This window comes from Hyperolius riggenbachi, chromosome 8, assembly GCF_040937935.1.
Source record: "Hyperolius riggenbachi isolate aHypRig1 chromosome 8, aHypRig1.pri, whole genome shotgun sequence".
Lineage (NCBI taxonomy): Eukaryota > Metazoa > Chordata > Amphibia > Anura > Hyperoliidae > Hyperolius > Hyperolius riggenbachi.
The window spans coordinates 43,457,496-43,480,023 of record NC_090653.1 but is presented as its reverse complement, the minus strand read 5'-3'; the positions used below and the strand labels follow the sequence as shown (position 1 = coordinate 43,480,023).

Genomic DNA, 22,528 nt, shown 5'->3' with positions numbered 1-22,528 from the left:
ATGGCGGACAGAGGAGCCAGCAGCACACACACAGGCCCACTGCATGTATGCCAGCAACCATGTGAGGGGCGTGTATGTGCATGGCGGACAGAGGAGCCAGCAGCACACACACAAGCCAGCTGCATGTATGCCAGCAACCATGTGAGGGGCGTGTATGTGCATGGCGGACAGAGGAGCCAGCAGCACACACAGGCCCGCTGCATGTATGCCAGCAACCATGTGAGGGGCGTGTATGTGCATGGCGGACAGAGGAGCCAGCAGCACACACACAGGCCCGCTGCATGTATGCCAGCAACCATGTGAGGGGCGTGTATGTGCATGGCGGACAGCGGAGCCAGCAGCACACATCAACGGTAAAGTATACTGCACGGGGCAACGGTGGTACATTTTAAACAAAGGTGGGCAGCGCTGGGGGTTCAGACGCTCGTCCCGATATTGCACGTCATTACCACCGCGCACCCAAGCATGTCGACCCTGCATCTTGCAGCACGTCCGATCGATACATGCAACCAATTTCAGCCTGAGCTTAGTCATATCATCGATTGGGCATGCTCTTGGCTGTACTGATTTTCATCCTATCCAATTATACCAATCTAATCGGATGGCCACCAAGTCTCCTGATGTATGGCCACCTTAATGAGAATCTGAAGCGATATTAAAAACCGCTTTTTACCTTATATTCAACAGCGGCTAAAACGCTGCTATCCCGCGGCATAACGAGGGGTCTATACCCCCCAAATCCCCTCCGTGGTGCCCACGGAGTGCTTCCTGTTGAGGCAGAGCTAATGGTCGCAGCCCTGCCTCTCAGCGCGTCTATCTGCGCTGATCACCGCCTCTCCCCGCCCCTCTGTCTTCCTTCACTGAGAGGGGGGGGGGGGGGGGAGAGGCGGAGATCCACCGTTGATAGACTCACATGCAGCCGAAAGCTCTGCCTCCATGAGCAGCAAAATCTACGACCAAGTCGGTCGTGGATTTTGCAGGGGGGGGGATTTGGGGGGTAAAGACCCCTCCTTCTGCCACGGGATAGTGGCGTTTTAGCAGGGGCAAACATGCCCATGTAGAATATAAGGTAAAAAGCTGTTTTTAAAGTCGCTTCAGAGTCTCTTTAAAGAGGAACTCCAGTGAAAATAATATAATAAAAAAGTGCTTAATTTTTACAATAACTATTTCTAAATGATTTAGTCAGTGTTGAATGATATACCGGTAGTCAGCCTATTGTAAAATCTTTCCTCTCCCTGATTTACATTCTGATATATATCACATGGTGACATTTTTACTGCTGGCAGATGTTGTCTTGCTTTTTTAGCAGTTGGAAACAGCTGTAAACAACTGTTATTTCCCACAATGCAACAAGGCTCCCATAGTGTGATGTCAGAACCATGGTCCTGACATCACACTTTAGGAGGGATTTCACCACAATATCAGTCATACAGAGCCCCCTGATGATCCGTTTGAGAAAAGGAAAAGATTTCTCATTGGAAAGGGGGTATCTGCTACTGATTGGGATGAAGTTCAATTCTTGGTTACAGTTTCTCTTTTTAAGTCCCGCCTGGTGAGAATCTGTCACTTGCAAAGCTGAATGTTAACTCTTCTTCAGACAGAGAAAGAGAAAAAAGGGAACACAGCCTTGTTATTTGTATGCTTGGCACTGTACATGTCTATTCCATCATGCCACATGTGGTCTTGGAATTCCTTTACAGGTTACCATTTATGGCGGTATGCAAATTTAGGTTGGAAATGGACAAATTAAGCTGACATGACAACTTTCATCTTTATTTCATATAGTATTGCCTCACACATTGACAGCAGCAGAGAGGATTATGGGTAAAGATACAGCCATGACAGTGTGGACTCGGTAGCAGCCCTAGTAATAAACTGTCTGGTGGTCATTTGATATAAACCTCATATTCCTCTTGTGATACACAATAAGTACACATGATCCACATACATACAGGGAGGCGGGGAGAGGCTGCGGTTTGGGGGAGGGGCTTAATAGTTGGTGAAGCGATAGTTGGGGTGAAGTTCAGCTTTTACATCGCAGACCAGGGTCAGCAGCCTTCTCAGTACCACCTCCTTATGCTTGCCATGGCTTGTCTGCACCATCTGCAGGGTCTTGCGTGTCCGGGCCTCCACCTCCGAGGACAGGTCACCCTGCGTGCCCAGGGCCTAGAGAGAGAAAGTCAAACATTAGGAATGAGAAGGAAATCAACATGAATGGAGGTCTTTACTAAGTACTGTGGTAAGCATTCTGGCCTTGCACCCTTCTGGGCCTGAATCCTTACAAGGACATTATATGCATTGGATTTGTATGTTCTTCCATGCTTGCTTTCTCTGGCGTAACTATGGGTGAACAAATTTTTGCCAAAGTCATTTTCGCATCGAAAATGCTATTTTAGATTCTGAGAAAATATTTGTGAAAATGCATTGTATTTGTGCAATATGGCGAAAAACGCAAAAAAACTATTTTTAATGCAAAAATTTGTGAAAAGCGTAAAATCCTTTATTTTCAGCGCATAAATTCCTGAAAGATGCAAAATATCACAAACCTATTACAAAATGATTTTCGATAGCATTTTTGCTTGAATTTAACATTATTTTCATGAAAATTAATGAGAAAAAAAATACTGGAATTTTCGCTCATTGGGAACAACCTCCACAATAGTGGGGAGGCCCAGCAGGGAGGAGGGGTTTAGTGGGAAGGAGGGGCCAAGACTTCTTTCCTTCTCATCCACCAGGCCCCTTTCCTGTGCTCACTAGTGATGGGAATTCCGGCTCTTCTCGGAGAATCGGCTCGTCTGAATCGGCTCCCAGTAAAGAGCCGGCTCTTACGGCTCTGAATCGGCTCTTCATTAACTATCACTAAGAATTGGAGTAGAAGCTCCGCCCCCGTCTCCATGACGTCTCTAGACTGCTTCCCTGACTGGGGCAATCCCTCCTGCTACTGCTCCGCTCCACCCCACACACTTCTACAAGCTGCAAGAGGGAGACTACATCTCCCAGCATGCCTCAGCGCCCTTTATTACAGAGCAAATCAGAGCTCTGTGGGGCGAACGACCCATCACTAGTGCTCACCTCTGCTGCCAATTGGCGCTCCTGCTGCAGCCATTAGGTGTCGCTGCCCTCTCTGATCACATGATGTGCAGAGAAATTCAGAGCGAGAGGAAGGTAGAAAGGACAGCGACACCTAGTGGGTGCAGCGGGATCGCCATAGAGATCCGATGGGGAAATAGGTAAGCTCCGCCACTCCCGCCGTGCTTATCTGTACCTCTCAGTGACAGGGCCAATGGGAGCACAGGAGGGGGGCCCTGGTGGACCAGGGAAAATTCTGGCCCCTTCTACCCGCTGGGCACCAGGGCAAAGGGGAGGGATAGGCCTGATTGTAGCAAGGGCCCCCCTAAAAGTTTTGCAGGGGGGCCTATCAGGCGTAGTTATGCACGATTGCTTTCCATCAAATACTCTTTTAGCAGCAATAGCCATAGCAGATGCCCAGGTTGACTGTAACTGTAAATGTACTTTATTTAGCCATTGCATTTACTTGGTCCATTTCCAAGTACATACAGTTGCATAGAATTCACATAAAGCTAACATCAACTCATAAATGATTACCGTCTCATGCACCACTATTAGCTCCGCCCCTGCAGGAAATGACACAGGTGGTCAATGAGATGCTTATAATTTGGAGATGGTGCAAATCTTATGCAGCTTGAAAATTGCCCGAACAAGATACCAGCTTCCAGCATTTGATTGGTCCATTGGCAAGATGCATACATTAGGATAAAGTTAAAGGGACTCCAAGCAGGGCAGAAACTATGGAAAGATGCATATCATTTTAAAGCTCTCTTTCTCCTCTTTCCAATGATATATAAACTGCCGCCCTATGCCTTTTAGTTTTCGCTATTTTCGCGATCGAATTTGCAGAGGCAGCGACTTCGATCACAAAAATAGAGAAAACTAAAAGGCGTAGGGCGACAATTTAGGTGTCGCCAGAAAGAGGAGAAAGAAAGCTTTAAAATGATATCCATCTTTCCATAGTTACATTGTATTACACAGGGCGACTTTTTCTCAAAGTCAGCAGCTCCATTCAGCAGAAAAAGTCGCCCTGTGTAATACAATGTAACTATGGAAAGATGGATATCATTTTAAAGCTCTCTTTCTCCTCTTTCTGGCGACACCTAAATCACCCTACGCCTTTTAGTTTTCTCTATTTTCATGATCGAAGTCGCGGCCGCGGCAATTTCGATCGCAAAAATAGCAAAAACTAAAAGGCGTAGAGTGGCAGTTTATATATCATTGGAAAGAGGAGAAAGAGAGCTTTAAAATGATATGCATCTTTCCATAGTTTCTGCACTGCTCAGAGTCCCTTTAACATAAAATCAGCATCAACTCAGAAGCCGTCTCATAGACCATCTCTATTGATGTGCCCCGGTTAGGAGTCACCATCAACATGTTACTTAGGGTCCTCCTCTTTTCAGTTTCCTGCTACCGATAAACTAAATGGCTTCCTGCACAAACTGTCAGTATACTGTGATGCAGAGCCGGATTATCCACAAGGCAACTTGGGACAGGTGCCTAGGGCCTGGAGAAAGACAAGAGGGTCTGTTGACGCTAGCTCCTACCAAATCTTACCAACAAAGCCAGGTGCCCACAAGGGGCGGGCCAGTTGCCATCTTGCCTAAGGCCCCATTTACCTTAATCCATCTCTGCTGTGGTGGGGACATTAGATTGTGAGCCCCTCCGAGGCACAGCTAGTCATGTGATTTATTTAGTGTTCTCTATAAAGCGCTGTGGAAAAGTGTATCAGTCCTATATAAACCGTTTATGAAGTAAATATAAATCTATTATCGTTATTAATTATTTTGTGCACTTTCAGAAACAGTCAATTCTGAGAAAAAATAAATCCTACTGTGTACGAGACTTCCTAGTCCCAAACAGAGATATATTGTAGAATTTAATACAGATAGTCCCCGACTTACGAACGACCCGCCAATATGAGCAGTGGCTGAATAGTGTACTGGTTAAAGGCTCTGCCTTTGACGTGGGAGACCAGAGTTCGAATCCTGGCTAGGGTCAGTACCTATTCAGTAAGGAGTTCAAGGCAAGACTCCCTACCACTGCAGGGTTGCCTCCTGAGCGCGTCCCAGTGGCTGCAGCTCTTGAGCGCTTTGAGTCAGACAGGAGAAAAGCGCTATATAAATGTTTGGATTATTATTATTATTTGGATTATTATTATGAACGCCATGGATTCTGTGTTTCCATGGGAACAAGTCAAAAACATTTTTTTTTTCAAATTGGACTTGTAGTTTTTGAGAAAATTGATTTTAAAAAAAATCAAAGAAAAAATGGATTTTAAAACTTGTTTATGCAGATGCAGAAGTGACACAGAGGGGGGCACTGGAGGTACAAGGGGGCACAGAGGAGGTACAGGGGACAGAAATGGCACAGTGTTCCGACTTAAAGTGAACCAGAGACAAAGCACCCTCATATATTTCACCATATATATCAGTGGGAACATTAGAAAAAACACCTACCCTGCTCTCTGTTTCATCCTTCACTGCTCAGCCTGCTTGTTATCAGCCCTGATAAAATCCCCGACTGAGCATTCAGTCTGGCTTTGCTCAGGAATTAATATAGCTGAGTCTGTCTTCTCTGATGTCTTTTCAAGCCCAAGCCTGCCCCCTTCTGGCTCTGCTTTCCCCTTTCTGTATACTTGCAGCATCACAGAGAGTTGTGATGAGATGGGAGGATGCAGGGCTCGTCCACCCATGAGGCGGGGTAAGACAAGTTCCTCAGGCAGCAAAATTCGGGGGGGGGGGGGGGGGCGCACCTGCCTGGCCGTGGGTGGGAAGGGCCGCCGAGCTGGAGGGGGTAGCAAGCAGGAAGGGAGTATAGGGCACAGTGGCGGGGAGGTGGGGTCAGACCTCACCTGAGTCCCCCTCTGGCTATTAATGCGGCAGGTATATTGTCAGGCAGCGGGTAGGGAAGACTCACCTCTTCCGCATTCCACTCGTCACTTCCTGCAATGCAGCCCACTGTACTGTAAGTGGACAGCATTGCAGGAAGTGACGAGAATGCAATGTGGAATGCATGCTGGAACGCGGAAGAGCCAAATCTTCCCCGCCCGCTGCCTGACAATATACCTGCCGCATTAATAGCCGGAGGTGGAGAGCAGATGAGTACCCCTCTTCCCCTCCACTCTGCCAAATACCCCCTTCCTGCTTGCTACCCCCTCCAGGCTACCTATCTGGGGGAGGGGGGGGGCTGTGCTAATGTAAGGGTATATTGTTAAAAAAAATTTAAATCTATATTTGTTAGTCATAAGAGGTTTTTAGAAATGGTGATTTCAGTTTGCACACAGCCCACTAAATAATATGCTTTTCTGATGAACTGTGTTTTGCGTGGAGTTTTAGTAAAAAAAGGCACACCAGAGCAGCGAAAATACCGGGTGTAGTATTTATTTTGTAAAATCTATCAGGGGATATGTTCATTTTGTGGTAAAACGTTCATCTTTGGTTTCCTTTAAGAACAGATTCAGGTTAAGAACCTACAGTCCCTATCTCGTGTTAACCAGGGACTATCTGTAATATATATATATATATATATATATATATATATATATATATATATATATATATATATATATATATATATATATATATATATATATTATGTTTACTTGGGTGCGCCTAAGTGTAGCAATCACTCATACTAAACTACGGGAGGTACGGAATATGTGTAGCTTTTTGGGGTGCAGAAGGCATTTACCTACCCACAGGTTGCTGCTCTGCAGCCCCCCCCCCCCCCCCCCCCAACCCCCATCTATACGGAAGCCTGCATCTTCTCTCCTGAATTTCTCTCTGAAATTCCAGAGAAGATATATAGTATCCCTGGCGGACGCAGTGCATGCTGGGAGACGTAGTTCATTGCCAGGCGATATAATCACAACAATGAAGACATCTTGCAGCTTAAGTTTTGTCACGTTTTATTAAAGAGAATCTGTATTGTTAAAATCGCACAAAAGTAAACATACCAGTGTGTTAGGGGACATCTCCTATTACCCTCTGTCACAATTTCACCGCTCCCCGCCGCATTAAAAGCAGTCAAAAACAGTTTTAAAAAGTTTGTTTATAAACAAACAAAATGGCCACCAAAACAGGAAGTAGGTTGATGTACAGTATGTCCACACATAGAAAATACATCCATACACAAGCAGGCTGTATACAGCTTTCCTTTTGAATCTCAAAAGATCATTTGTGTGTTTACCTTCTGTCCCCTTCTTCTCTCATGCACTGAACATTACAGGCTTCCTGCAGGCAGCTCTGCCTGTGTTTGTAATCCCTCAGTATGTGTCAGCCAGCTACTTTCACAGCCACAGAGGAGGATTTTTTATCCAGCTCTCTTCTATCACTGATAAGATAGCAGAGAAGCTGCTGGCTTATGTAAATAAAACACACACTGGAGTGTGCATAGAGGAACAGACCAGCACGGAAGAGTTGGCAGCCTTCCAGACACAGGCCGACAAGTCTGACAGGGGAAAGATACATTGATTTATTACAGAGACCGTGATAGTACAAAGTGCTGCAGTGAGCCAGAACAGATTAGAATAGGTTTAGGAACTTGTAGGATGGTAGAAAAAACGTTGTAATTTTTGTTACAGAGTCACTTTAAGTGTAAAAATATCACCTTGGAGAAAAATTTAGGAGAAAAAGTAAATTGACTATGGGCCACAGTCTCGTTACTAGAGATACTAATAAGTACCAAAAGAGCATGGGTGCCACCTACTGGAGAATTTGCAATACTGCAACCTCCATTTACAGTAACCGCCTCCATTCACAAAATATTAAATGCATGCAAAACTGGATATGTGTTGTGCGGAAGCAGGAAATTTGGGCGCATGAGGCAGGTGGACAAAAAGGGCGCCGCCATTCACTCCCATAATAAATATCGTTTAAATCGGCGCCCAACAGGAAAAAAGGGCGCCGGAGAAAAATAACGTTTTAAAAGCGGCGCCCGGAGACTTTTAATGTTTTATAACTGTTTCTCATGATTACACATTATTTAATGATTTATAATTTTTAAAACATTATTTTTAAACGAAAAACAGTACAATATTTTTTAAAACATTACTTTTAAACGAAAAACCGTACAATTTTTTTTTTTTTTTTTTGCATTTCTAAACGAAAAACCGCACCATATTTTTTTCAAACGTTATTAATGCTTATCACAGGGGGGTCTTAGGTTTAGGCACCAACAGGGGGGTCTTAGGTTTAGGCACCAACAGGGGGGTCTTAGGGTTAGGCACCAACAGGGGGGTCTTAGGGTTAGGCACCAACAGGGGGGTCTTAGGGTTAGGCACCAACAGGGGGGTCTTAGGTTTAGGCACCACCAGGGGGGTCTTAGGGTTAGGCACCAACAGGGGGGTCTTAGGGTTAGGCACCAACAGGGGGGTCTAGGGGTTAGGGATAGGTACAGGGAGGGTTCTGTGTGAGAGTAGGGTTAGGTATAGCTTTAGTAAAATTCTTATTAATGTTTTATAAAACGTTATTATAAATTTCAATTTTTAAACAGGGAAGATTAACGTTTTTAAAATTGCCGATTTTATACACATTATTTAATGATTTATAACTTTATAAAACATTATTTTTAAACGAAATATAACACAATTTTTTTTAAACGTTATTCATGATTATCTTTTAAAACCCGGCGCCCTTTTTTCCCGGCGCCCTTTTTTAACGTACGCGTGTTGTGCAGCTAAATTCACTGCACTGGACAGTCACTGGACGCAGAGAACTGTGATATAACAATATCAAAAGAGAACAAAAATAGCACTGATGGGGTGTATTGTGCAAGGTACTGTACCAGCAGCACTAGCAGTGTGTGCACACCTGTGTCTTACAGCTAAAGTCACTGCACTGGATTGTCACTTAAAGGGGAACTTCAGCCTTAACAAACATACTGTCATTAAGTTACATTAGTTATGTTAATTAGAATAGATAGGTAATATAATCTCTTACCCACCCTGTTTTAAAAGAACAGGCAAATGTTTGTGATTCATGGGGGCTGCCATCTTTGTCATGGGGGCAGCCATCTTTTTGGTTGAAAGGAGGTGACAAGGAGCAGGAGACACAGTTCCAACTGTCCTGTGTCCTGAGTGATCACCCCTCCCAGCTGCATATGCTAGGCTTCAAATGTCAAATTCAAAATGTAAAAAAAAAATAAAAAATTACACCAAAACAGCAGAACGATAACAACAAAATCAGAAATCCCATCATGCTTTGCACAGCATCAGGGGAAAAAAGCCCGGGCAGGTTTCTTCTGTGCAGCTAAAAATGAGGCTTGTATAAGAGAAACAAAGTTCTGATGCTGTGAAACTGTTAAAGAAACACCAGGCCTTTTCAGTCCTGCTGAGTCGATTTTTAGTCCGGAGGTTCACTTTAACTGTATACTGGGGGAAACCTACCTATCTATCTAGCCCATACTTGGGGCACCTCCCCATCTAACCTTTCCTGGAGGCACCTACCTATTTAAACTATACTGGGAGCAACTATACTGGCTAACCTATATTGGAGGCACCTACCGATCTAGCCTATACTGGGGGCACCTACTAGTGTTGGGCGAACAGTGTTCGCCATTGTTCGGGTTCTGCAGAACATCACCCTATTCGGGTGATGTTCGAGTTCGGCCGAACACCTGGTGGTATTCGGCCAAACTGTTCGCGTTCGCCCGAACGGCTCAATTCCTGGCCGAACCTGGCCGAACAGGGCCCCTGTTCGGCCGAAAACGGCCCCCCTATGGGGTCGCAGGCATAAAGAGGGAGCATGCCCCGATCGCGGGGGGGGGGGGGGTCGGAAATTCCCCCCTCCGCTAGCGCTCCCCCCTCTGCCCGCTTCCCCATACAAAAGTTTAAGGAAAGTACCGGTGGTAGTGGATGGCCTGGCAGTGGCACTGTGGAGTGAGGAGGAGGAGTCCGGAGAGTGACGCGTTGAGGGAGGCCGGGCAGCAGGCGTGAGGTCAGAGAAAGGGCGGAAGTACCACAAGGGTACTACCGCTGAACCGCCCGCTGCCCGGCCTCCCTCAACGCGTCACTCTCCGGACTCCTCCTCCTCACTCCACAAGGCCACTGCCAGGCCATCCACTACCACCGGTACTTTCCTTAAACTTTTGTATGGGGAAGCGGGCAGAGGGGGGAGCGCTAGCGGAGGGGGTGGGGGGAATTTCCGACCCCCCCCCCCCCCCCCCCGCGATCGGGGCATGCTCCCCCCTTATGCCTGCGACCCCATAGGGCCCCCAAAAGCGGGATGTTCGGGGAGTTCGGGGTTCGACCCGAACATGCCGAACATCGCGGTCATGTTCGGCGAACTTTCCCGAACCCGAACATCCAGGTGTTCGCCCAACACTAGCACCTACATATCTAACCTATACTGAGGCACCTACCTATCTAACCTATACTGAGGCACCTACCTATCTATACTGGTGGCAACTATACGGGCTACCCTATACTGGAGGCACCTACCTAACTAACCTATACTGAGGGCAACTATGCTTGGCTACCTATACTGGGGGGGAACAATAGCTGGCTAACCATAGTGGTGGCAACTAGACCTGGCTAACCTATACTGCGGGAGGGGGGGTGATTTCTACACCCTCACCCTGGGTGCAATTTAGCCTAGAAACTGCCCCGGGTGTGGACACAGGACAGAGGCCTGCCTAACGCTTTCCCTATCTGCAGTATAGCTCTTCTCTTTCCCTGTTCTCATTCACACACCACACAGGCTGTCATGCTGGCGTGTTTATGAGGTTTATTTACTTTACTGATCGCTTTATTATGTGAATAATAATGTTTTACAAACAGTAAGTCATAAAATTTTAAATAATGTGTTAGTTACATACAATAGATATGCTACTCATAGGAGGAAATTTCCTCTCGCACGTGCTGTCACTTATGTCAATGGGATCTTCTTTGTTATTGCCAAAGTTTGGTTCACACCACCACCACACCAAATATTGGAAAGGGACTCACCCTTCTCTAAGTTAGGTCTTAGTTGCACCTTGGGGCTATTCCCAGGTCACCCCCGATCTTAACGATCTGTGTCTTTTGTATTCCCACTGTGGGTTGTGCCAAAACTCAGGGATGTTCCCAAATGCTGATAATTAACCTCCAAACAGAAAAACTTCTCATAGCGTAAAACCGTTTCCAGTTTAAAAACTCTAAAATTTATCGCACTTACAAATTTCTCCACCCATTGCCACACCCACTCACTGTATGGCCACGCCCATTTTTTTGCCACGGCGCGCGCAAATATACTCCCCCACCTAGTGCCCACTGGTGCCCCCAAACTCCAAGGACCCTAGGAACGCCACTGGAGAGAGGCTCCAGCCTCAGGGCGCAGTGTAGGGGAGGGGCGCACAACTCACTCAGCTATCATTCCCCTATTCTGTATGAAGCAAGGAGAAATAAGAAAGGGGATACATGGCACTAACTGCAAGCCAGATAACTAGAGCGTAAGGTGTTGGGGGGGGGGGGTGCCTGGGGGCGCCTCTTAGTCTAATAGCAATCAGTGTGTAACGGCTGGCGTGGGAGGGATGGAGGGGCGCACTTTGGTGTATCAGCCTTGGGTGCTGGAGGACCTTGTCCCGACTCAGGGTTCATGGTCTGCAGTCTATGGAGGCTCTCACTTCTCCAGATCACAGGAGCAGAAATAGCAAGACTTCTACACCTGGTTGGTGTAAAAGAGATGGTGAGAATGAGTGTTGAAAGTGTGCTGTCGCCATCTGCTGGAGAATCTGCAGTACTGTTACATATCTTTACAGAACTAGAATGGTAGGTACTATGCATTGAGTGTGCATAGGGATCTGGTACAAAGAGGTGGTGTTCAGACACTGGGTAAGGGCCTTTTTCCACTAGCCTGCGATTTGCGATTTGCTTCTGATCGCAAATTGCAAGGTACATTAAACTAATGGAAACTGCAGCAGCAATTTCCATTTGTGCGATCCGATTGCGATGCGATTTTGGTCAAAGCGCAATCGTCGTCCTGCCGCATTTTGTATGCGATTGAGCTAGACTATAATGAGTATAGTAGCTCAATCGCAATCGCAATTGCATGGTGGAAATTGAAACGCGATTGCGATCGCGATCGGAATCGCGATCGCAATCGCGATCGCATTTCATAGTGGAAAAGAGCCCTAAGGGCCGTTCACACTAGCATCACATTCTTATTGAAGAATGATTGGGAAAAGAAGACATTTTTTCTATTATTACACAGAGGGAGATTAAGGGCTTGTTTCCACTGTTGCGACGCGATTCGCCGGCATTCCGACGCTTGTAAAAACGCATGCGGATGTGTTTCTGCATGCGTTTTTACCCGCGATTTCGCGTGCGATTTCGCATGGCAGGGTGCCATGCGAAATTAACCATGACACTGCCAGGGCAAAATAAAATTGAAAAAGGTGCGAAATCGCACGCGAAATCGCGGGTAAAAACGCATGTAACAAACGCATGCGTTTTTACTATTAAATACATTAGCGGCGATTCGCACGGATTCCCGACGCAGGCGAAATCGTTGCCTCTTTTGTGCGTTTTTTCTTCGCAACAAAAAACGCACAACGCCACCGCAGGAGTGGAAACAGCCCCATCCACTCACATTATATGTGCGAATCCGCATGCGTTGGACGCATGCGGATTCGCGATAGTGGGAACGAGCCCTAAGGGTAGGAACACACTAGGCAGAATCGCATATGCGGTTTCCACTATATGCTACGGAAAACACATGCGATTCTGCCTAGTGTGTTCCTACCCCAAGGCTGGGTGCACACTTGGCAGTGTGTGATAAAGGTTGTGTTTTCTGTCATGTGTGTTTGTATTGCGCTTTGTGCGTTTGTTTTGCGTTTTCTTCCCGCACATGCGTTTTCCGTGCGTTTTGTATGTGTTTTCATGCATTTTTGTATATGCATTTTATGCAAAACACTAGGAAGTCAACAGGAAGCGGAAATACATCAGAATAGTTTTTATTTACAAAACTTATAAAAACGCATACAAAACGCAATACATTGCGTCACCATTGAATAACTTTTGAATATATGCAACAAAACTAGCATTTTAAAAACGCGTATTAAAAAACGCATACACATTCGTATTTTCATGTGTCACATCGACTTATTATATGCATTAACGCTGCGTTTTACGCAACGCTAGTGTTTCTGCTTAGTGTGTTCCTAGCCTTAAAGAGAACCAGAGCTAAAGTAAAGAAAAGATTCTATACATACCTGGGGCTTCCTCCAGCCCCATATGTGCTGATCGATCCCACGCCACCATCCACCGCTGCCCGCATCTACGAGAACTGGCTCTGCGCTGTTCCGTCAGTCGGAGCCAGTCTAGCGTAGCAGAAGTGCGCTCTTTGCCTATCTCTGCAGCAGCCGCTGCAGAGATACGTAGAGGGCGCACTTCTCCTGCGTAGCCTCGCTCCAATGACGTCAGTGACAGGACCTGGTTCTCGTAGACGCGGGCAGAGGAGGATGGCGGCGTGGGATCGATCAGTGCGTATGGGGCTGGAGGAAGCCCCAGGTATGTATAGAATCTTTACTTCAAGAGAACCCGAGGTGGGTTTGAAGAATATTATCTGCATACAGAGGCTGGATCTGCCTATACAGCCCAGCCTCTGCTGCTATCCCAAGCCCCCCTAAGGTCCCCCTGCACTCTGCAATCCCTCATAAATCACAGCCACGCTGCTGACAAACAGCTTGTCAGAGCTGGCTGTGTTTATCTCTATAGTGTCAGTCTGCTGCTCTCCCCGCCTCCTGCAGAACTCCAGTCCCCTGCTGATTGGAGGGAAGGGACGGGGGCAGGGACCGGAGCTATGCAGGAGGCGGGGAGCAGCTGAGACTGACACTACAGATGTAAACACAGCCTTACAGCATGGCTGTGATTTATGAGGGATTGCAGAGTGCAGGGGGACCTTAGTGGGGTTTGGGATAGCAACAGAGGCTGGGCTGTATAGGCAGATCCAGCCTGTGTATGCAGATAACATTCTTCAAACACACCTCGGGTTCTCTTTCAGCTCTGGTTCCCTTTAAAATGAATGGGAACCAGTCTATATATATAAAATCGGATGTATGTATGTATGTGTGTGTGTGTATGTGTGTGTGTATGTGTGTGTGTATGTGCCGCGATCACGCAAAAACGGCTTGACCGATTTGAACGAAACTTGGTACACAGATCCCTTACTACCTGGGATGATATGTTCTGGGGGTCTCGCGGCCCCCCTGCACACCTGGGCGGAGCTACAAACAGCAAATCAGATTCCACCCATTCAAGTCAATGGAAAAAATGTAAAAGGCTGCCATTCTCACAGTAATCAAGCCAGATTCCCCACACATGGCACAGTTGGTCACTTGGTGACCGAGGTTACAAATCCAGGAAAAGTGGGTGGATCATAAAACAGCCAATCAAATTTCAGCCGTTCATTTTAAATGGGAAAATGTAAACTGCAGCCATTCTTAGACTGTTAATCACAGAGTTCTCAAACTTGCCACACTTGGTCACTGGGTAAATGCAATTAAGATTCAAGAAAATGGGTGGAGCCTACAACAGCCAATCAAAATTCACCTATTGATTTTCAAGGGGAATATTTAAACTGCTGCTATTCTTACACTTTTAATTGCAGAGGCTTCAAACTTGCTACAGCCGGTCATTGGGTGACTGGGGTCCAAATTCACTAAAGGGGCGGGGCCACATACAGCCAATCAGATTTCCTAGGTGGATAAACTGCTTCCATTCACACATTTTTGATGCCAGGAACCTGACAGCTCACAAACTTGGTCATTGAGTGACTGTGTGTTGAGGTTACAAAAAGTGGGCGGAGCCAAAACAACTTTTACTGGGAAAATATAAACTGCAGCCATTCTTACACCGTTAATGGCAGGGTTCTCAAACTTTGCACAGTTGGTCATTGGGTGACAGATTAAGATTTTGGAAGGTGGGTGGAGCCTACAACAGCCAATAAAAATTCCCCATTTGATTTTCAAAGGGAATATTTCATCTGCTACCATTCTCTTATACTGGTAAAAGCAGATGCCTCAAACCTGGTACAGTTGGTCACTGGGTGACTGGGGCCCAAATTCAGGAAGGGGGCAGAGCCACAAACAGCCAGATTTGTTTATTTTTCAATGGGAATATACAAAGTATTGATACCAAGGAACCCAAAGCTGATGAACTTGATAATTGAGTGACTGTATGTCAAGGTTAGAAAAAGTGGGCGGTGCCAACAACTTCATTTTTTACATTGCAGGGTTCTCATACTTTACACAATTGGCCACTGGGTGACTGGGATGAACATTCAGAAATGTGGGTGGAGCCTACAACAGCCAATCAAAATGTACATGTTGATTTTCAAGGGGAATATTCACATTGCTACCATTCTTACACTGTTAGTGGCAGAGGCCTCAAACCTGATACAGTCAGTCATTGGGTGACTGGGGTCCAAATGCACTAAAGGGGTGGAGCCACAAACAGCCAATCAGATTTGTTAGATTGATTTCAGCCATTCTGTTATTGGCAGGGTTCTCAAACGTGACACAGTTGGCCACTGGGTGGCTGGGACTAATGTTCAGAAAAGTGGGTGGAGCCTACAGCAGCCAATCAAAATTCACCTTTTGATTTTCAAGGGGAATATTTACATTGCTGCCATTCATACACTCTTATTAGCAGAAGCCTAACATTTGCTACAGTCAGTCACTGGGAGACTGGGATTTAAATTCTGAAGGGAGCGGGCCAAAAACAGCCAATCAGATTTGTTTAATTTCAAAGGTAAAATGCAACTTATTGATGCCAAAGACCCCAAAGCTCATAAACTTGGTCATTAAGTGACTGTATGTCAAGATTAGAAATAGTGGGCGGAGCCAAAACCAACTAACTTTTTACATGGGGAAATGTAAACTGCAGCTTTTCTTACACTGTTAATGGCCGGGTCCTCAAACTTCACACAGTTGGTCACTGGGTGACTAGGATTAATATTCGGAAAAGTAGGTGGAGCCTACAAGAGCCAATCAAAATTCACCTATTGATTTTCAAGGGGAATATTGAAACTGCAGCCATTCTCACACTGTTAATAGCAGAGGCCTCAAACCTGCTACAGTCGGTTGTTAAGTGTTTGGGGTTCAAATTCAGTAAAGGGGCGGAGCCAAAAAGAACCAGATTTCTTTGCTGGATAAACTGCTTCCATTAGCCCTATTTTGATGCCAGGAACCCAAAAGCTCACAAACTTGGTCATTGAGTAGTGACTGTGTCAAGGTTATAAAAAGTGGGTGGAGTTAAAAACAGATTTTTCTGGGAAATTGTAAACTGCAGCCCTTCTTCACTGTTAATGGCAGGGTTCTCAAACTTAGCATAGCTGGTTACTGGGTGACTGGGATTAATATTCAGAAAAGTGGGTGGAGCCTAAAAATGCCAAACAAAAATCACATGTCACTTTTCAAGGAGAATATTAAAATTGCTGCAATTCTTGCACTGTTAATGGCACAAGCCTAAAACCTGGTACAGTTGGTCATTGGGTCACTGAGGTTCAAATTCAGAAAAGGGGACAGAGCCACAAACAGTGAATCAGATTTGTTTCATTTCATGGGAAAGTACAAATTATCGATGCCAAGGACCCCAAAGCTCACAAAATTGGTCATTGAGTGACTGTGTGTCTAGGTTACAAATAGTGGGCGGAACCAAAACCAAATTTCACTGGGAAAATATAAACTGCAGCCATTCTTACACTGTTAATGGCAGGGTTCTCAAACTTTGCCCAGATGGTCACTGGGTGACTGAGATTAATATTCAGGGAAGTGGGTGGAGCCTATAATAGCCAATCAAAATTCACCTGTTGATTTTCAAGTGGAATATTTAAATTGCTGCCATTTTTACACTGTTAATAGCAGATGCCTCAAACCTGCTACAGTTGGTCATTGGGTGACTGGGGTTTGAATGCTGGAGAGGGGCGGAGCCACAAACAGCCTATCTGATTTGTTTCATTTCTATGGGAATATGCAAATTATTGATGACAAGGACCCCAAAGCTCACAAACTTGGTCATTGAGTGTTTGTGCGTTAGGGTTAGAAAGTGGCCGGAGCCAACACCAGTCAAATACATTCCCGGGCAACGCCGGATCATCAGTGGGTGGAGACAAATACACATTTCACTAGGAAAATGTAAACTGCAGCCATTCTTACACTGTTAATGCCAGGGTTTTTAAACTTTGCACAGTTGGTTACTGGGATTAATATTCAGAAAAGTGGGTGGAGCCTACAAAAGTGAATCAAACTTCATCTGTTGCTTTTCAAGGGAAATATTTAATTGCTACCATTCTTGAACTGTTAATGGCACAGGCCTCAAACCTGGTACAGTTGGTTATTGTGTGACTGGGGTTCAAATTCAGAAAAGGGGTGGAGCCACACACAGCCAATCAGATTTGTTTCATTTCAAAGCAGATCATTGATACCAAACTTGGTCAGTGAGTAATTATGTGTTAGGGTTAGAAAAAGTAGGCGGAGCCAACACCAGCCAAATACATACCCGGGCAACGCCGGGCAATCAGCTAGTTTTTAAATAAAAAAAAAAGTCAGATGCTCACCTAAGGAGAGGGAGGCTCTGGGTCCCATAGAGCATTCCCTCTCCTCTCCTGGTCCCCGCTGCTGCGCTGGCTCCCCCGTAGCGGTATTCGACCGTTTCGGTCAAATACCGCTGTCTCCTGGCCAAAGGGAGGCTTCGGAAATGAAGACGGGCCGCTCTACACTGCGCAAGCGTGAGCGCCCTCTATGACGCACTCGCACGTGCTCAGTATGGAGCTGCCTGTCTTCAGGAGGACTCGGCTCCCGAAGTTTCCCAAGTCCCTGCGGCGGGGGATATAAACGGGGTAGCCAGCGCAGCACGGAGGGCACCGGGAGAGGAGAGGGTAGGCTCATTAGGACCCAGAGCCTTCCCTCTCCTTAGGTGAGTATCTGACTTTTTTTTTATTTATTTAAATATGGGGTCACATTAGCTTTAGGAGGAACCTTAGCTAAAAAGGGGGAGGGAATAAATCCATACATTGCAAAGTGAGAAGTTAAAAAATAAGAGATCAAGAAATTGATATTCGCCATGTAATTTTTTTCATACTGTTTGATCCACATTGAGCCTGCAGGTCATTATTGCAGACATGAAAGAAAAAAAAAAACACAGACAGCACCAACTGCCATCCTATACAATAAAACCTAACTGTCCTTGCGTCATCCACTTTCCCTGTCTGTCTGTCCAAAGCACATGCGCAGTACAGACAGCCGTTGGGACGGGAGGTCGGGCCAGGAAGCAGAGCGGCCATGTGCAAGCGTGGCAGGCGAATGGGGGCGCAGTAATTGCACTACCTAGAGCCTGTTTTTAAACGGGCTTAGGTAGACGAGTCCTATATAATAAAACGTGTGTGTGTGTGTGTGTGTGTGTGTGTGTGTGTGTGTGTGTGTGTGTGTGTGTGTGTGTGTGTGTGTGTGTGTGTGTGTGTGTGTGTGTGTGTGTGTGTGCGCGCATGTGCAGGGCCAGCCTGTGACAGGAGCTGGACACGCCAGGGGGCTGGGTGTGTGGGTGCGCACATGTGGCGGCGATGATGGACCTAGAGCCTGTTAAGGTCACTAGTTATCTATAACCACACCAACCAACAATGCGATAGGCTAAAAGGTCGTTTTTTTTTTTATAGATATACACATGCACAGAGGGAGATACTGGTTGCTTGGCAGTTGGAAACAGCTACTATTTCCCACAATGCAACACAGTTCACAGACAGGAACAGGACCAAGGTGCTGACATCACACTGTGGGCAGGATTTAACCTCAGCATCAGCCATCCCCGATTCCCCCCCCCCCCCCCCCCGATTTTTATCATATATCAGACGTGTCCATTGGTGGATATGCTCATGGTATGTGCAGGATGCAGATGCATCCACCGTTAGTGTAGGGACCCCTCTAGGAGATTAGCTTTGATGCTGGCAGAGGGGCTTAGCTTCCTTAGCGGTACCCCCGAGCTAAGCTCGGGGTAAGCCGCCTCAGAGGATATCTCAGCCCCTGATGGGGCGATTTAAATGCGGTAAAGTGCTGTACGCGCAGCTAGCAGTTTGCTAGCCAAGCGTACAGCTTGATCGGCGCCGCCGCGCGGCGATCGGCCGCATGCAGCGGCGGAAGAGGGCCCCACCCCGCCAGACCCCTGCGCTGCCCGGACCAATCACTCCCGAGCAGCGCAAAGGGCTGGATCGAGTGCGTCTGACGTCAGGACGTCGGTCGCCATGGCAACAGGAGAAGCCAAACAGGAGATCGCGTTCTATACGCAATCTCCTGTTTGCTGTTGTTGCCAGCGGCGGTCGGACTAGAGGGACACAAGCGCCCTCTAGTGGTGTTTCATGTAGCTACCACTCGGGTAGCTACATGAAACCGAAAAAAAAAAGTTACAAAAAATGTGTAATGCAGCCTCCTTGGCGAAATAATTGAACCGCCAAGGAGGTTAATCCACATGCCTGTTGGATTTTTGGCACCAACAAGCTCGTTCATTTTGCTGCTGACTGAGTTTTGAGCCCAGATCCCTTTAAAGGACAACTGAAGTGAGAAAGCTAGAGGCTGCCATATTTATTTCCTTTTAAGCAATACCAGTTGCCTGGGTATCCTACTGATTCTCTGCCTCTAATACTTTCAGCCATAGACCCTGAACAAGCATGCAGCAGTTCAGATGTTTCTGCCATTATTGTCAGATCTGACAAGATTACCTGCATGCTTATTTCTGGTGTTATCCAGCCACTACTGCAGCCACATAGATCAGCAGGGCTGCCAGGCAACTGGTATTGCGTAAAAGGGAATAAATATGGCAGCCTCCATATTCGCCTGACTTCAGCTGTCCTTTAAATTTTGCTCAGTATACAAGACTCGCATCACTACCTAGGTTGCCATATACACAATTCAATTTTTTGATTTTTTTTTAAATCAATTTTTTTGCTTGATGTAATTGAAAATTTTAACCAATCTACCATACAATTATTATTTATGTATTGTATTTATAAAGTGCCAAAATATTACGCAGCGCTGGACATTAGTTTAGGTTACAGACAATATTTAGGGGTGACATACAGCAATATGACAATACAGGAATACAAGAAAACCAGATCACGCAGCACAGTATGAGTACAAGGTAATGCTTAGTCAGTCACTGGATGGAGCATGGAGATTAGGCAAGTTAGGTTCACTCAGATGCATAGCATGGGTGCACAGTAATGGAGGTGCATGATCAGGTAGGACACGAAAGGAGGAGGCCCCTGCCCAAAGGCTTACAATCTAAACCACATCTGTCGAACTCCAGGCCTGGAGGGCCAGATCCATGCCAGTGTTTAGGATGGACTGAGAAAAAGAGGAATGTGTTCTACCTGATGGACCACACATTTCCTTATTCAGTCCCATCAATTCATTTGAGCTGCATCAAAAATGTGTGAGGATCTTGGCCCTTGTAGGACCAGTTTGACATACCTGATCTAGAGGGAGAGTTAAGGACACGGAAGGTAGGGGACCAGAGTTCAGCTGTGGGTTTAGAGCACTTGTGAGGGGTAGTAGGCCAGAGTGAAAAGGTGAGTTTTGAGGGCTTTCTTGAAGTTGTTGAAGGAGGGGGCTGCCCTAAAGGGAGGAGGTAGGGAGTTCCATAGTATTGGAGCAGCTCTTGAGAAGTCCTGGAGGCGTGCATGGGACTGGGTGATGCGGGGGGCGGTTAGGCGAAGTTCATTGGAAGAACAGAGTAAGCGGCTAGGTGTGTACCTCTGAGTAAGATCGGAAATGTAGGTTGGACAGGTCTTGTGGACAGATTTGTAGGTCAAATTATGATCAATTTTTCCCCAAAAATTCCACACAAAAAAATAAATAAATAAAAACTTTCAGATTTTTTTTTTAATTTAATTTTCTATTTGATTTTTCCAATACATCAAAATAGATTTTTATTCGAGAAAAAAACGATCAGGTTTTTTTTTTTTTTTTCAATCACGTTTTTTAAAAAAAAAAAAAAAAAAAAAAAAAGGTCTTATACAATTGATAATTTTTATCAGAAAAGTTGAAAAATTGATCAACTTGATTGCATTGTGTATGGCAACCTAAGAGGGTACCTAGATAGATATGGGATAGATAGATAGATAGATAGATAGATAGATAGATAGGAGATTATTAAAAATATATTAACATAATTTCAGATTGAAAAAACAAACATTCCGTTTTCTCATTAAAATGTATGTTTGTTTTTTTGTTTTGTTTTTGAATTTTTTTCTAAATGACAGGTAATCAGTTTTTTTAGTTTCTCATTGCGGAAATCTGAATGCTTTTTTTTTGTATTAAAATTCAGATTCATATGCAAATTTTCACATGTGTTTTTCCAGAATAAGGAATGAAAGGCAATTGTAATTTGCAGGCCATATGCAAATTTATAAAGCAAGAAGTTCATTTTTTTCACACAAAAAGTAACTTTTTTTCACGCATGTGAAAATGCAAATTTTAGGAGAAGCGCGATTCTCCAATGACTTTCATTAGCTGTGCGGCAAATGTGTTTTCGCACATTGGCAAAACACACAAATTTTAATAAGTCTGAGGCAGGGAACACACTTGACTGTTTTCGTGCGCGTTTTCTGCACAGAAAAACTGAGAACTCAAGTTAATCAATGGGCTAGTGCACACTTACTGTGTTGTTCGTACGCAGAAAAAAAAACTGACATTCTGCATGATAACTCTGCACATTTTGGCAGTTTCCTCTAACATTTACATCAGCTGCTGTGAAAAAATGCACGCGTTTTCCTGCATGAAAACACACTTGGTGTGCAGAAAAAGTATGCAGAAAAACGTGCGCGGAAAACTGAAAATCAAGTGTGTTCCCTGCCTGAATCCTGCCTGTCCATGTTCAGTAAGATATAAAAACAAACGTGTGTGTGTGTGTGTGTACACATACACACAACCACTCTACTCTTGCATAGCGCATACACACACACACACACTTGGATACCATACACCCTGACAGACAGACAGACACACAACATACCATAGGCTGACTGACAGACACACACAGTACATACCATGCGCTGCTGGGCCTGGAACTCCCTCTCCCTTTCCAGGCGATATTGTTCGATCTCCCCCTGGGCCTCCTCCTTGGCTTGCTTCAGCCTGCGGGCTTTACCTGCAGGACAGAAGGGATCAGTTATCACAATGGCCCTCTTATATCACTGACAGACAGACAGAGGATGGATGGAGTTCTTACGTTTCCTGGCCTCCGCCACCCTCTCAGCAGCTCTCTTCTCAGCCTGCAGCAGCTGCTGGATTCCCTGGGACTGGCTGGTCATTGTGTTCAGTACAATAGAATGAGCTATGAGCCTGGCGAGGTGTCAGCCTTTATTATATGGCTTCTTGCTTTATTTCGGGTGTTAGCAGCTGTGTCCTCTGTGCAGAGCTCGTCTTCTCCTCCTCCCTCTGATCTCTGCCTGCATCCTCATTCAGCATCATCTCCTCATCCCTCCCCCAT

The 22,528-nt window shown here is 45.6% G+C and overlaps 1 protein-coding gene across 1 annotated transcript; it reads right to left on the bottom strand.

Annotated features, from left to right (window-relative positions):
• Positions 1–1,752: 1,752 nt before the first annotated feature.
• On the bottom strand, positions 1,753–22,528 carry ATP6V1G2 (ATPase H+ transporting V1 subunit G2). Its single transcript, XM_068249393.1, has 3 exons — positions 22,268–22,528; positions 22,086–22,186; positions 1,753–2,166 (listed from the first exon to the last, which is right to left on the bottom strand). The coding sequence occupies exons 1-3, from the start codon at positions 22,347–22,349 to the stop codon at positions 1,990–1,992; spliced, it is 360 nt and encodes a 119-aa protein (XP_068105494.1). The 5' UTR covers positions 22,350–22,528; the 3' UTR covers positions 1,753–1,989.